Source organism: Tachypleus tridentatus, chromosome 13 (genome assembly GCF_004210375.1).
Source record: "Tachypleus tridentatus isolate NWPU-2018 chromosome 13, ASM421037v1, whole genome shotgun sequence".
Taxonomy (NCBI): Eukaryota; Metazoa; Arthropoda; class Merostomata; order Xiphosura; family Limulidae; genus Tachypleus; species Tachypleus tridentatus.
The window spans coordinates 76,651,393-76,667,514 of NC_134837.1; the positions used below are offsets into that span (position 1 = coordinate 76,651,393).

The 16,122-nt window shown below is 30.5% G+C and overlaps 1 protein-coding gene across 2 annotated transcripts in view; it reads left to right on the forward strand.

Moving 5' to 3' along the window:
• LOC143241000 (uncharacterized) overlaps positions 1-15,628 on the forward strand; it is a 31,923-nt gene extending 16,295 nt beyond the window's left edge. For both annotated transcript variants that reach the window (XM_076484394.1, XM_076484395.1), the window contains 2 exons: positions 3,684-3,764; positions 8,938-15,628. In XM_076484394.1, coding sequence (XP_076340509.1) covers positions 3,711-3,764; positions 8,938-10,485 — 1,602 coding nt within the window. In that variant the 5' untranslated portion in view covers positions 3,684-3,710 and the 3' untranslated portion in view covers positions 10,486-15,628. The remainder of the gene's footprint in view (positions 1-3,683; positions 3,765-8,937) is intronic.
• The last annotated feature ends 494 nt before the right edge of the window (positions 15,629-16,122 follow it).

The following is a 16,122-nucleotide window of genomic DNA, read 5'->3' on the forward strand; positions in this document are numbered from 1 at the left end:
TACTTAGTGCAATATTCTGAACATTCATGATAAGTGTTTAGTCTGAAGAACTTAACTATCTTCACAAACAAACCATCACTGATCGTGTTTTACAGACATACTGTTCTTTGCTTAGCTGGCATCAGGTTTTGTGTAGTGACTTTTTAAATGTGTGATTTGACAACAGTTTTCATAAATTTCCAGAACTGAGCTGTAAAAATTCTGAATTTTATTTTATTATTAACAGTATTTTATGTTTTGTCCATTTTCTCCTTCTCTCTGATTAAACTTGCCTAGTGCACTGATACATTTGATTTTTGAAATAATCACTTTAATGAAGTTAGTGTGTTAAGTAACTGTGCAAACTTATTCAAATGAAAATTAATATATTTTGAAACGTAATTCCAGCAAGACACATTCATTTTAAACTGAATCATAACCATAGTGCAATTTCTAATGGAATGTTTTCAGTTTTTGACCAACTTTGTGTTATCTCTTAGCATCTTTTATTACACATACATTTTATAGTTACATCGAGTATAAAAGATTTAGTGATATATTTTTTGTCTTGAAGCTTATTTTAGTACATGAATTGGGAGCTTTATTTCTATATAGAAAAGAAAAAGAAAGGCATATTTTTCTGTTTCCAAGATTTCTATATTGATACTTGAAATATAGCTTAAAAATTGCTTTGTTCCAGAAAATTCTTCAAAAAGTAAGTAGATCACATATGCCATAATTTATCTCTATGTTGTGTCACATTTCATAAATTTTCTGAACAGTTTTATTGTAAATTTCAAACCTGAAAAATTTTATTCATTGTTTAGTGTGAATGAGATATTTGCTGGAAACCACTTAAAATATATAATCTTCATTGAATCTGGCAATAATAATATTTGATATTTGATTAAATGTTTGTTTTTCCCTTATAATAATTCTGCATAGATGTAATTTATTTTAATTTGATTATTGTGTTTTGTTATACTTATTTTAGAACACTGAGCCAAAATAAATTTGTTAGACTTGTTAATTAGTGCGTATCATGACATAGGTTTCACGTTTACATTCTTTTAATATTTGAGTAGATAACATGGTATAGATATATATATATATATATATATATATAACTAATTTTATTAATCGTTAATTAGAAGCTTATTAAAATATCAAATATTAAGATGCACTTGATAAGTGGATGACTCAAAATATTAGAATCTTACCATTTTTTCTCACTCTCAACTTTAGTTTGTTTTAATTTTTGTTGTAAATCTGTGCCATCTATAGTTTATTGCACAAATATTGTATTCTTTGTAATTAAGTAACACATTTATTGGTTAAGTTTCATCATTTTGTTATGTATTGAGCTGGTACTGGTTGTAGATTAGCTCTGTGTACTTAATTAAAATTTAAGTTGTGCTAATAGAGCATAAAACTAAAATGATAAGTAGTGATTAGCACAAAGACATAGTTATATGAACTTTGTTTCAGTACATTACAGGAGAATGAATTAATTACATAAGTAACTTGTATTTCTGGACTTGTTATTTGAAACTGACAGTGAATAGTGTACAAAACACTATATTTTTATAAATTGCTAAGCAGACTGCACAAATTAGCCTGATATTATCAAAATACTGATTTTTATTAGAATGAATCAAAATGTTCCCTGGATATTTTACACACTTGAGACCAGTTTTCTGTCAGTTTAAAGTTTATACACTTTTTACTTACAAACTTAATGTGTAAACAAATCATTAATAACAATACTGTGTATTATTTTGACTATTCAAAAAAGTCTAGAAGTGTTTCTTCAGAATATATGACTTCTGACATGTGACTTTCTTTTATGTGAAAGTACATGAAATACAAGTCACATTATTTATTAATAAAAACAAGTTAATATGTCTGTTTTATGTTGTTTTTTAAGGCTTTATAATACACTATAATATAAGTTTACAATGAACATTCAGTTCGTTAAATAAAAGAACATTAATAAAATTTAAAGTTGGTTTGTTTATAACTTATTTAGAGTTTAACAAAATTGCAGAAATTAAAAATCTTATGAATTTCTTATTAAATACATGAATATGAATAAATGTTAGGGTTGAACAATTTTTTCTGTATTGTTTTTGTCTTCTTCCACACCACTCCCTTGCATATTAACTTGATAAATTTGTATTACACTCTTAGTGTGGCTGTTTCAAAATGTCTGTACAAGGGATACAAAGAATGCCTTGGTGTTTTTTGTATAGATGTTTTGAAATAACCACATTAACAGTGCATTATATTCACTTTTATCAATAATGTACAAAATGGAACCAAGAAAAAGTCTCGCTGGACAATGTCTTACCTATATGATTACTGACTCTCACTTTAAAACTAGCTTTTGATGTTATATTCCTATTCATAAATACAGAGTTGCAAAAATTTGGCATTATTTTGATAAAACATAAGATACATACTTTGTGAAAAATTATAATGATGAGACTTGAATGCAGTAATCAAGTGAGGTAAACCACCAAAATTTCTCTAATTTTTTAAATATTCAAGAAGTTTTTTTGAACAATATTTCGGTTGTGGGCAATTTCTCGTAAGTTTTTTTTTACGTGAATTTCAATTGCCATATTTTTGTTTTGTGTTCAAACAAAATTGTTTTTTCATATATCTTTTGTATTTTCCAATTGTATTTTAGTTTCTTGTATTGAACTGAGAAATGTGTGACAGTTGTTTTATTTAAATTGAACAATTTCTTCTTAATGAGATGTCAATTTTTTGCAACAATGTGTAGTTTTTCATCTTGAAAAATACAAGTTATAATTACCAAATTACCTACCTAATTGGATTCTCTCTTTGAAACAAACAAACCTAAAATTGTAAACAAACAAACTTTGAAGATGTCTTCAAAAAACATTAATAAATAACAAAGTGAGATATTGTCCATATCCTGTGCAGAACAGTTCATTTGCTTTCCCATTAGCATATTTAAACATGCCTAAAAAATTAAAGGAAAAGACCAATCATTTGTAAGAAAATTTAGTTTTGCACACTTTCTCTTTGTAAACATAAAACGACCAAGTTAAAAAAGCTTGGGCCAGTAATCTGTAGTGAATTAAATTTTTATATGGGATCTGTGTTGTTTCATATGAAGTGCAATCACTCATGGACAACAAACAACGTTTTATAACTATTGTGAATGAGGGAAAGAAAAATTACTTGGATTATAAAATATTGGTATCTGTCTGGACGTGCTGAGTAGGTGTGCAGCTAAGTTGCTGTACATTTTACCTGAGGATGTAAAGAATTAAAAAATCTGCAATTGAAGGAAAGTTAATTGCACTTGCACATTTTACTAAAACATTGAAGATAAATTATATAAAGTAAAGAGTTTCTTAACCTAAGGGCCTTTGTGTTTCTATATAATGCCCAAGAAATGGGAAGTGTTAAGTCAAACTACTAATGTATCTTCAAAGATTACTGAACAAAAATTAACGAACATGATTATTTTCTATTTTACATACAGTAAACCATTATATCATTCTAAAAACATAAACACTGATAATTATGATTTTGAGTAACATGGAACTGTCTCTGTTTGAAAATATTTTGTTGCAGTAGTAATTAGAAAGTTTAATTGTTTATTGAAAGCACGTTTAATTTCAGTTAATAAGTGTTTATAATACAAGGTTTTTGTTTTACCTCTCCAGATACCAGCATGTCAGTAGAACATCACCATGGGATGTGTGTCATCTAGGGCAAGTCTAGATGACAGAAGAGACATATTTAGTGTAAGTTTTGAAAGTTATTCATGTATAACATTTTGTTTATTCTGCTTTTTTGTTAGACAGTCTAATACCTGGGTGCCAGAGTATGTAGTGATCACTTTGATTTAATTTTAGGATTATTACATTTTAATTCTTTAAGTCCAAACCATTTTTTATGTTATAAAATTAAGATGTTTATTGTTTAATTAATTTGCCCACTTTTTTGTTGATTTGTAATTATCTAGATTTAACAGTTTCATTGATATCTGTTAGGATAAACTGTGATGGTTAAATATACCGATCAGAATATGTGATAAGAGTGAATGCAGAATACATTTAGACATATTAAACTGCATAATATGAAACTTTTACTTGTAAATCATTAGAATATATCCTGAAAAGCTATAAGCTCAAGCTGTCAGGAATGTTAAAACATACATTGTATAGAAAGTGAAAAATAAAGGACCCTAATGGTGTTAAAGGTGTTAGAAAGTAATCTCTATAAATTAGAAATTCTTTGAATAATTCAATGATGGCAACTGTAGAATAACTTTTAAAATAAAAAGAAAATCAACCTTTAGAGTGTGCAATAAAATGTTATTTGGCTGACAGCAAACAATAAAATACATGTTTCAGTAACTTTACACCATTATGAGTAAAACTCTTTATAACAAGGGAGTAATTATATAAGGAGAAGTTTTAACTCATAATCTATGAGGGTGACATGAGTGTTTTACATAAGGGTAAATATTTTGTTCCAAAACTACCTTATCACTAACTGACTTCTCTTTATTCAACAAAAAATGTATTTGTTTTACAGCATAGAAGTTCTATTTATTTTCTGATATTCAATTCACGTTGTTAGTAGTTAAATAAAGAGGAAGGGTTAGCTGGTGATAATGCACAGTGTTAGAAAGAAATATTTATTCTTATGTACAATACTCTTACCACCCTCATAAATTACAATGAGATAAAATTTTTTCCATATAAAATTACCCACTTGTAGGTTTTTACTCCTGCTGATGAGTAGTGTAAAGCTACTGAAATATGTTGTCTTTTATTGTTGGCTGTTAACCAAATTTAAAAAAATATTGTGCATTCCAAATAATGGTTTTATTTTATTTTAGAAAATCTTTGCTTTCAAAAAACTTAAGTTCTCTTACACTTTCTCCTAAATGACTACATATTTTGCAAATGCAGATATCAGTTATAACATACATATAACAAACTAGAACTAACTAAGAACTGTTTGATGTGAAACATATGTTAACCTAGTATTATTTTCAAAATAGATAGAAAGTATAATTCTTGTTCTGATGTCAAGATTCTTAGACTTATCCCAGTCAATTAAAATAATCGTAATAGCCTATATGTGTAAGTAGACCAGGTTAAAAATGTAAGCTTGAAACTTTATTTAATTTTTAACTTTTTCTGTGATAAGGTATTCTTAAGTTAAAAATTTCTAATAAATACGTTGTGTGTGAAAAGTGCACTTCTTTCAGTCTTTAGTGTGCACTACGTTCTAACTTCCAGGTTTTTTTAGATTTCATATCTTTCCATTTTTCTTGTTTAGAGACACTGTTTTTAGTATCTCTCAGGTGTAGTAATGATATTGTATTAACATAGCATACACTTATAATGGCCAAAAGCATGTGATGTTTTATATTCACATTTAACACTTGTTTTTATTACATAGCTTTAGCTGTTTTCTTTTGATTCATTATTTGAGCTTGAAAGATATTTCCTTTGCCTACAGTGTGACTTATGATGTGGAAGTACTAGACATGTCTAATACTTAACAGTTAACCCTTAAACAGCAGCCATTGTTAATTGCTTCTGCTACTTACAACATTCCTGCTGTTTATGGGTTAATTGTAACACTTTTTTTAAAACTACAGTCAGAGTAGGTTAATGAAAGACATCTACATTCGTTTTTACATGATACTGTATTTGTATTTTTGATTTAACTTCTTGTGTGTCAAAGAACTATAAAGCGATACCTACAGATGTTTAATTACCTAAGATAATAGGTAGTTTGGTATCAGCTTTGAAGGTGCACTAAGATTAGTCCCACATAATTCAAGTCAATTAAATTTTAGTAGTTATCATTATTAAGTATTAGAAATCATAGGTACAGTTTCTTGGGGTTAAAGAATAGAGGGAATAAAAAATTTGTAACAGACACTCTTTTTCTGTGTATTTTCATGAACCTTTATTTTTTATTTGCCACACTCCTGTCTCATTCAGTGTTTCTCTTGCCAGTTTACTATGTGTGTTTTAACATCATTTGTTGTGGTGCTTGTAATGGTTATCCATTTTTTCATATACTTTGAATTTTTACTTCATTTTTCACAAACAAATGAAGTTTAATACTGTTTATATATTAAAACATGAGAATGTATGATGTATGTGTATTCAGATATGTGTGTGCAACATTACTGTTTACTTATAGTATCCTTGTTTTTACACCATAAAACACACACACACACACACACACACACAGACAGACAGATATATGAAAACTACATAAAATGAAAGAGATGTTTTCATGCTTCAAAGTTTAATGTAAAGTAACAAATATACAGAACAGGTAATATTTTCACTGTATCTGAATATATTCTTGATATTTTTAAATGCTATCATGAATATATTTGAAGAATACATTACAAAAAATGTATATGTTCTTTATCATCATATTTAAAAGAAATTGCTCGTTATCATTATAATTCTTTTAGAGATATACGAATTATTAAAAATGATAATGTGCCTCATAAACATTAAACAAATTTTTTTATTTAATTTAGCAAAAAGGATGCTTCAAATTGGGAATAATAGATACAAATATCAGTTCCAGTTTGATGAATTACAGTATTTTTCATCAGACAGGAATTATTCAGATGGTCTCATCAATAACACTTTGGTTAAAAACAAAAACAACTGGCTCTTGAAATTGTATATCACGAAATATGAAACCCATTATCATAACTTTCATGTATAGTCCTGTAGGAGCTAGTATCAGTTCTAACACTTGAAGAATGTTTTCAGCAAGTTAAAAATAATATCGGCTGATAGATAACCTAAACATTTGAAATAAGACAAGTATTGTGGGTGTGTTCAAGTGTTTGGATAAAGGATATCGATTGTGTAAATTACCTACAGAATAATGAAGTGATTACATACAGGAATGGATTGGTTATTTTTGATATTACTAGGACTTTCATTTGGAATTCTTATGATGTCATTATCGTTATCTTGCTTTAGTTTAGTAAAACTTAAAATTTTATACAGCAAATGTATCAATATAACTATAATGTTAGAAAGTATGAAAATACTTTGATTCCTTATTTTAAACCTGTCATTGATTTGTAGTGTTTTGATGTGAAACATGTTTTTCACTGTCATTAATACATTTAGAAATATTTATTGTAAATGTGAATATTATGTTGATGTATATATATATAGTAAAACCACAAGATAATTAACGATTGAGTGAAACAATTCTTCTAAGATGATATTTATTATCTGTATCACCATAAGTTTTTATAAATTATTTATAATGAAATATTTTTTTGTATCTGTAGCAGTGAATTAACAAGTTTTTCAGTCAATTAGTACATGCTGAATACTTTGTTGGAAAATGTAACACTTGCAATTAAAACAGTATCTAGATTACACCTTCTCATTCCTAACTTGCTTTTGAAGAAAGAAGTCTCAAATGAGTGATCAAATTATTGGGTCCCCATAATTTTGACTAACAATGTTATACATTCACTTTATATATTTCACATTTAATTTTCACAGTATGTTGTATAATTTTGTGCCTTGTAACAAAACCTTCTGAAGGTTATCTGTTCTTCTTGACAAATGTTCTGTTTGTGCTATTAAATATATTCCAGATTTGAACATATTTTACTAAGGCACATCAACATCACTTTGTTTAACTTCACCCTGTTGTAGATATTTTGTTTAAACTGCTTCTTTCCTATTAGTTTCAATGTGTCTTGCAAAAGTATGCACATCTTTAATTTTTCAATTTACTCACCCTTTATCTTAGCATGGCTCATACAAAATGTGTAGATACAAAAGATGCCCACCATGGCGAGGTGGTTAAGGTACTCAACTCATAGTCACGGGTTCGAATCCCTGTCACACTAAACTTGCTCGCCCTTTGAGCCATGGGAGTGTTATAAAGTGACGGTCAGTCCCACTGTTCATTGGTAAAAGAGTAGCCCAAGATTTGGCAGTGGGTGGTGATGACTAGCTGCCTTCCCTCTAGTCTTACACTTAGTTTTGTGCCTGGTTTTTGAATAAATTTGGTATTAAATGGTATGTCATATCTTGTTACTATTTTTTGCCAAATGTTAGTTATTTTTCTGCTGATGTTGGGAATATATGGTTTGCAGCAGTATATGGTTTTGTGATTTTTTAATTCCTGGGATATATTTACTATTGTTAGTTGATTTTGCTTTTTGTCTAGGTGTGTGCACATAATGTTTTCTATGGTTTGTGGAAGAAACATATTGGTGTTGATGAAGTATTGTTTTATTTTGTCTAATTCGTCCTTAATTTTATTCTGGTGAGCATAGTTTTATGGCTGTGTTTATTTGGTTTCTTAGTATGTTGAGTTTTGTGTTTCATGTCCTGAGTCCCAAGGAATGTATAATTCAGTATGGGTGATTTTTTGGTGGATTTCTGTTTTAAATTGTGTATTGGTTCTTGTAATTTTGAGGTTAAGAAATGATATTTGATTGCTTTCTTCCTGTTCACATGTGAAGTTGATGTTGGGATGTATAGAGTTAATGTGATTGAAAAAATTAAGTGTGTGTTCTGTAGATGTGAATCTCGTAATCGTGTCGTCTACATATCTGTGCCAGTATAGTGGTGAATGTAATGCTGTGTTAATTGCTTGTGTTTCAACTTGTGTCATAAAAATATTGGCTAGAACTGGTGATACTGGATTGTCCATTATATATAGTTGTGGTTGTTGAACACGAAGTTTGTCTTTTTGATTTAATTTGTGGTGCAATATTATCCTCTTTGTTTAATGTAATGATAGCTGTTATAAATTTTGACTTTATGGTTTAATATTCTTGTTAATTGTACTGTTTTAGTTCTTGACATGTTAGTTTGTGGTATTTTAATTCTTGTTTTAATGAGGTTATATATATTTATAAAGATTTGTTTTTGTAATGTATAGGTGTGGAATGTTGATGATCGAGGAAATCACCTGAACTCTGGTAAAATTGAAGTTACTGAGTCTGACTTAATACTGCATCAGCATGGGAAAGGCATTATTCGGTGGCCATTACGGAGCTTACGAAGATATGGATTTGATGCTGAGTTGTTTTCCTTTGAGTGCGGTCGACGTTGCCCTACTGGACCAGGTGTATATGCCTTCAAGTGTCGGAGAGCTGAACTACTCTTTAATGTTTTACAGGAGTTCATTCAAAACAGTGGTGGAAGTGGAAGAGGAAGCATGGGAGGTAGTGTTACAGGGACACCAGCTGATCAAAATAATGTAGTTGGCACTGGTGCTACTCTATCAGCCAGTGGAAGTGTTGCTAGTCACCTGGGACATCATAGTTTAGACAATAATGATTACCTTGAACCAATAAGGGACAATGCTTCTACATGCCCTTCTGGAATAACATCCCCAAGAGTAATTGGAACACCAGTAGAAAACTGTTGTTGTGTCTTAAGAAATGGGAGAGCTGCTTCAATAACAGGAAATTCCTTGCAGTTTCGACAAGAAACTGCTACAGTAGTTGGAAATGAAGCAGGGTTATCTAATCTCTGTAGTTTGAGTTCTGGTAATCGACATGCTAGTCCCCATTACATGAATGAGGAAATCTTTACTCGCATGACTTGCTCCACGGGCTCCTTCACGTGTCCGATTGCTCATCAGTATGTTAACTCCATATTATTTGAAGATAACAAGCATAAATGTGTTAGACACTCCTTACTTCATGGGCAGCACCCCTATGTTAATGGCCATGTTCCACCTTGTGGCCATTTAACTTGTGGTTTTATATTTGCTAGTCATTGCCAGGTTCGGTGCCCTCACGAAGGTGATACCATCCCCTGCACACATTGTGTCGATCTGAACACTAATTACACAAAATTAGATGAACTCATGAAGCAAGAACAGACTGCTAAGCAACAGAAAGAACATTTTTATGTCAATGTAAATCCTGATATTTCAAATGGTTCATCCAGTACAAAATGTGGGCTAGGAAATAAGGTAGCTTCTAGCACTTTATCCCGAAGTGAAACTCTTACTTCACCAACAGCTCACTTGCCAAGTTGTGCAACGGCACATCTTTATGTTAATGTTGGATCACCATCTTTGGAAGGGCCAAAGGAACAGACATATATTGTTGATTCAGCAAACGAAGAAGCTGACAGACAAATGAACTATATCATACTAGACTTAAATTGTGGTAATGATCAAACTAATGCTGTCACATCTCCCTTATCACAAACTAATGCTGTCACATCTCCCTTATCACAAACTAATGCTGTCACATCTCCCTTATCACAAACTAATGCTGTCACATCTCCCTTATCACCACCTGCCAGCATTGCTTTGTTTCCTGATTCTCCTTTGCAGCAACCAGAAGGTTATGCAACAATTGACTTTGACAAAACTGCAGCCCTGTCCAATTCTGCTAATCCTTCTATGGTTAACGATGACAGTGTGCGGAAAACTCGACATAACGGAATAATTCCTTCTACTAGTCTTTAGAAGCCCAAACTTGAATTTTTCAACCATTTGTTTTACTGAACTACCTGGATCTAAATTAACACAATGACTTACGAGCCATTCTTAAGTTTAATGTTCTGGTGTGCGAGTGTAACGTGCAACAGACTACTGTGTTCTGGCATTTTTGGTTATTTATAAGAACCAGTAGAGAAGAAGAAAGATATTGCTTTATGTTTTATTTTAAAAAAAAAACAGATTGTGTAACCAGGTTTTTCTGAAATGTATGGTTTCTCAAGTTTAAGATTTGATGTGATAAGGTAGGGAATTTTTTGTCATTTAGTTGTGAATAGATTGTGGAATCGTAGCTCTTGAAATACATTTTTCATAGAAAGTGTAATACATTGCATCTTATGAAATAAAAATATGTAAGCTGTTAATTACAGAGTGAGATAAGAAAAAAGTCATTGTCCATAAAATTTGTCAATGGAAATGTGCCAGTACTCATGAACATATGTGCCCATAGTTATCAAGAAGTAGTTCACGAATTGAACATTGTTTCACATTTTATAATAAGTTGTTGTGGTTTTAATTTTATTTAGTATTTGTATATATATAGTGTAGCTTTATGTAGGAGGCTTGTGTGGCATCAATAGAATATTGTGTAATCAGTTATTATATACCACATTGGTAGCTTTTCAAATGAAATTATTCTGAAGTAATAATAGAGAGCTATTTATATTTATAGTTGTGGACAGCCTGCATTAAATAACTATTCCAAATGTTTCTATTCTATATGTCAGTTTACCTCAGATGGCTTTAAGAGATAAGTTATATATACATATATATTAAACAAATATATGAAAAAGATGTCCAATTAATGTTTGCATATGAAGTAGAAATAAGTCTTTATTGTAATGTACAATCTAATTTGAGAAATAAATTAATTTTTTATGGATTGAAGGCGATGTACATTTACTATGACTTGTAAGTATGTAGCTTGGTTCCTAGTCTAGTGATGTATGGTTCTTGAAGACAGTTTGCATTTACTGTAGCTTTTAATAAGTATGTGGCTTGATTCCTAATCTACTAAAATATGGTTCTTGGAGTTAGCATGCATTGTTGTGTCTGGATTGTGTGCTGCTGTTGCAGTATTACAAAGATTATTTGGATTTTGTCTTTATTGTGTAACCTGTCTGATCGAAGTTGTATTCTAGTTAGATAGGCTATGTAGGTGATGCAGGTTTACATGAAAAAAAAAAAAAAAGACTTGAAAGTTTGTGACTGGATTATGTGACCTACTCTGTATTTCAGTTTAATAAAGTAGATACTGACAAATACAGTATCAAAGCATTTGGCAAGAGCATTTGGTGACAGGGTATACAGGACAGAGATGTAAAAAATAATTATTTGTAGGTTTGGAATGTTTTTGTTATGAATTGTGAATTGGTATGAGCCATATCCCAGTTCATTTACTGGATGTTCAAGTATGTTTGTGGTAGCTTTTATGCCTTGCTCTGGCTTATACCAATTTGTGATATAATAGGAAATTTGGAAATGATGAATAAATTTGAACATGAATCTACACATTTTGAAATCTGAAATAAGGTGATGTTAGTTTTATCTAAAGACTGTCAGGTATCCATGGTGTTCAGTAATTTCAGAGATTGGTTTATTGTGCACTTTGTTTTGTAAATTAGTAGAAGTCATCAAACTGTGTAAGAAAGAGTTAAGAAGGTCTAGTGAGTTATTTATGCCATTCGTAATCTCAACAGCACCTAGAGATCTTACATGTACGTACATAAGAGTTTTTGTCAAGAATGATAAAATCTCCCAAATATCTACTAATAGTTGTTACTGCTTTATTACCAGATAAAAAACTTATTACATAGAATTCTGAATGTATATTTACCTAAATTAAGCTCGGATTTAGTAAAAGTGATATGATAAGCAGGTTAACTTTGATTTTGTAATCATTTAATGTTTCATTTATGTTAGAAGTTGATTTTATAAAATAAATCTACATGGTAAATATATATAATATACTAGATTAGTCCACCTCAGAGATTTATGAAATATTGAAACCCTCTAGAAATAAAAAAAAAAAATCCAAATTTGGGTTAAACTTGTCTATGTGCTATTGATTGTGTTATCTTTTTTTTTGTATACCTTCTTACAGTAGTTATAATGTTTTTAGAAACCACACACTTTTTTCAAAACATTTCCTAAAAAGAAGTTGCATTTTGGATTTCATATTATTAAATCATGTTACCTAGATCCAGTTCTTTTCTAATAAAATTATTTCCATCTATCAAAATTTAGATATAAGAAATAATCTTAATGATGTGCTCTTTAACTTGCTTATTTCAAAGTGTGTGAAGTAATACAAGATAGAAATGTTTATCCATTTTAAAACACTACAGAAAATGTTGTATTGATTGTTGGCATTTTATTAATATTAATTTCTTGTTGACAGCTCTGAGAAAAAGAAACAACACAACATCAAAATGAAAGTAAATTTAGTAGTTATCCAAGAAGGATGAAAATGTATTTGTTTGAGATTCAAAATTATCCAGAAATATTTACGAAATATAACAGACGTGCCCTAAGATTTTACATTTAATCATTAAGTTTAACTGAATGCTGAGAAGAATAAATTTAAAAAAATTCTACAATCCAATGGAGGTTTGGTTTGTACTTATAATGTTTTAGTTTTAACAATAATATAATTTATAATGAGCGCATGTTAAACTGTATTCCTCCATTTTTTATCATTATGGTAATTTCTAGCAAGGTCAAGTTGTTTAAGAGCTGCATAGTTATTACCAATGATTTTCCTTATATTTAAAAGTTGTTGCAGCTAAAATAAATTACGTTTTTTTTTTATTAAAGGCCTCTTTATGCTGTTTTTATCCAAGCAAATTCTGCCATTAAAGAAATATTTTTTAGTCTTGTCAGAAGTTTTTTTTATGTATTAAAGAATCATATAAAATAAGTGTATGAAAGTATAACTGTCCATTCATATGTATCATATTTCAGTTGTGGTTTATTTAATATTTTGAGTTTCTGCATGCTACTGATAACGTTACCATAATTGATATATTGTTAGAATATAATACTGTCTTTTTTATTTGTATGTGTGTATGTATGTACCTAATATACATACCGACTTTTACGAAGTCCTAACATGCATTTGAAGTGATTATTTGAGTTTTTTGGAATGTTTACTTATAAATTCCAATTGTTGTGAATATCTGGACAGCTAGGTATCCATTTTTTTTTAATATATATATATATATATATATCTTTTTGAAACTGTAATTCGTTATTTGTACATACAGTGATGTATTTTTCAGTTACACTTCATTTATTAGATGTTTTAAATCCAAGTGTTTTAGTAATTGCACCATGCAAACAAATTAGCCTTAACCAATAAAACATGGCTGAAAATTAGCTTTTCCGGTATAACGGAGCCAAAGATTTATACTTCCATTGTGTATACTTTCGACTGAATATTGGAGTTTCAAATTAAAAAGTAAATCTCTTAGAATTAGCATCTGTAACAACATTAAGTTAAAGGTTGGTGCTTTTAAGAACAAACCAAAGCAAAATGATTAATGCTTGTAACAACAAACGTCAGTCAAACTGCTTGATACATATAACAGCAAACTACCGCGTGGCGTTATTGTTTGTAACAGGAAATTAAAGAGTCAAACATTTGGTGCTTCTAACCATAGGCAAATATTTGTGCTTGTGACGATAAAGACAATAAACCAGAGCCAAAAAGTTGGTGCTTGAAAGAGGTGTGGGGGGGTGGGGTTGACTTTACGTCAGTTTTATTAGCGAGAACTTATAGGCGTATATAAGTTGGCACGTAATTGTTGTATTTTTGGACTAATTTTATAGACGAATATCATTCAGAATTTCTTAGATGAAAGTTTTTTTTAACATAAACTGTTAATATTTGTAAGTTAGGATTTTATAGCGAGTTTCTTGTGCTGCGAATAACATTAGAATGCCTTGTTAAATGTCAACAGAAAGTCATGATTAGCTATATATTTCTAATCAAAAACATTAAGGCGAGCGTGTTACAATAGGAAAAACGTTACCATTATGGGATTCCTAGGCACAAAGGATGGAAATGTATACTTTTTATCTTCATCCTTTCTTGGTATCCATCACCAGCAACAGAAATAATACCAAATAATTCATCGTAATTGACTAATGTGGAATTAATTTTTGCGTTTATATTTGTGAATTTCAAAATTGCCTTTACAATGTAATGGTATAGTGATATCTCGAACTTTCAGAATTAACTAATTAATAAAATTATTAGGCCCGGCAAGGCCAGGTGGTTAAGGCACTCAACTCGTAATTTTAGCGTCGTGAGTTTGAATCTCCGTCGCACTAAACATGCTCGCCCTTTCAGCTGTGGGGGCTTCATAATGTTACGGTCAATCCCACTATTCGCTGGTAAAAGAGTAGCCCAAGAGTTGGCGGTGGGTGGTGATGACTAGCTGCTTTCCCTCTAGTCTTACACTGCTAAATTAGGGACGGCTAGCACAGATAGCCCTCGTGTAGCTTTGCGCGAGATTGAAAAACAAACAATAGAAGTATTCATTGTTAACTAATTTACGAAATTTAATATAGCATCTAGGAGGCTGGCCCCAAGTGCGATTGATAAAAACAAAAAAACATACCAACCAGTCTCTTAGGCTCTGTACCCTTAAAAACATCAACACATTGTATATAACCGAGACATATCGGATGCATTGTTAGAACATTTTATAAGGTCGTATTTGCTGGAAAAATTCAACGTAGCGATTCTTTTCTAAGAGAAAAAAAATGTTCCTATTTTAAGTAACTAGCTGAGAAGATGTTTGCTTTCATTGCCAAAGTTTAGTAAGGAAGTATTTGTAAGGTTTTGTGTTTCAGTTTGTTTATATTTGTTTAGAAGAAAAATTAAGATTCAGACAATGTGTACTAGAACATAGAAAAATGAAACAAGTTCATAACGAACATAAGGGAATTAATGTTAATTTTTATGAAAAGTTGTTCTTTGAATAAATATATAAATAAGTTTTGTTTGAAAGTTACGTCTAACATGTTTAGGTATAACAATGTGTCAAAATCTTATGCTAAAATGTACTTTTTTTTGAGACAGAAGAATAAACGGATTTTACATTTGACATTGAAGCCTGTACTTTCACAAATAATACGCCAGGAACAATAACTATATCAAGTATAGAGATGAATTAAGTTTAAATGTTGTAAGACACACAAGAAGCATTTTGCTCTATAATTTCCTTTTACAAATAAACAATAAAATGAGATATTATAGAAGTGACAACTCCGATAGCATTCTATAGGAAACTATGGTAACCAGAGGCTAATTACGTTAAAACAAATTTGGAGCTTTGTATCTCAGGACGGCTTGTATGGATATTAACACTTTTGCTAATAAAGCAGAGAACAACGTTTCGACCTTCTGAGGTCTCCCCATCGCGCCAAACATGCTCGCCCTTTCAGCCGTGGGGGCGTTATATGTGACTGTCAATCCCACTATTCGTTGGTAAAAGAGTAGCCCAAGAGTTGGCGGTGGGTGGTGATGACTAGCTGCCTTTCCTCTAGTATTACACTGCTAAATTAGGGACGGCTAGCACAGATAGCCCTCGAGTAGCT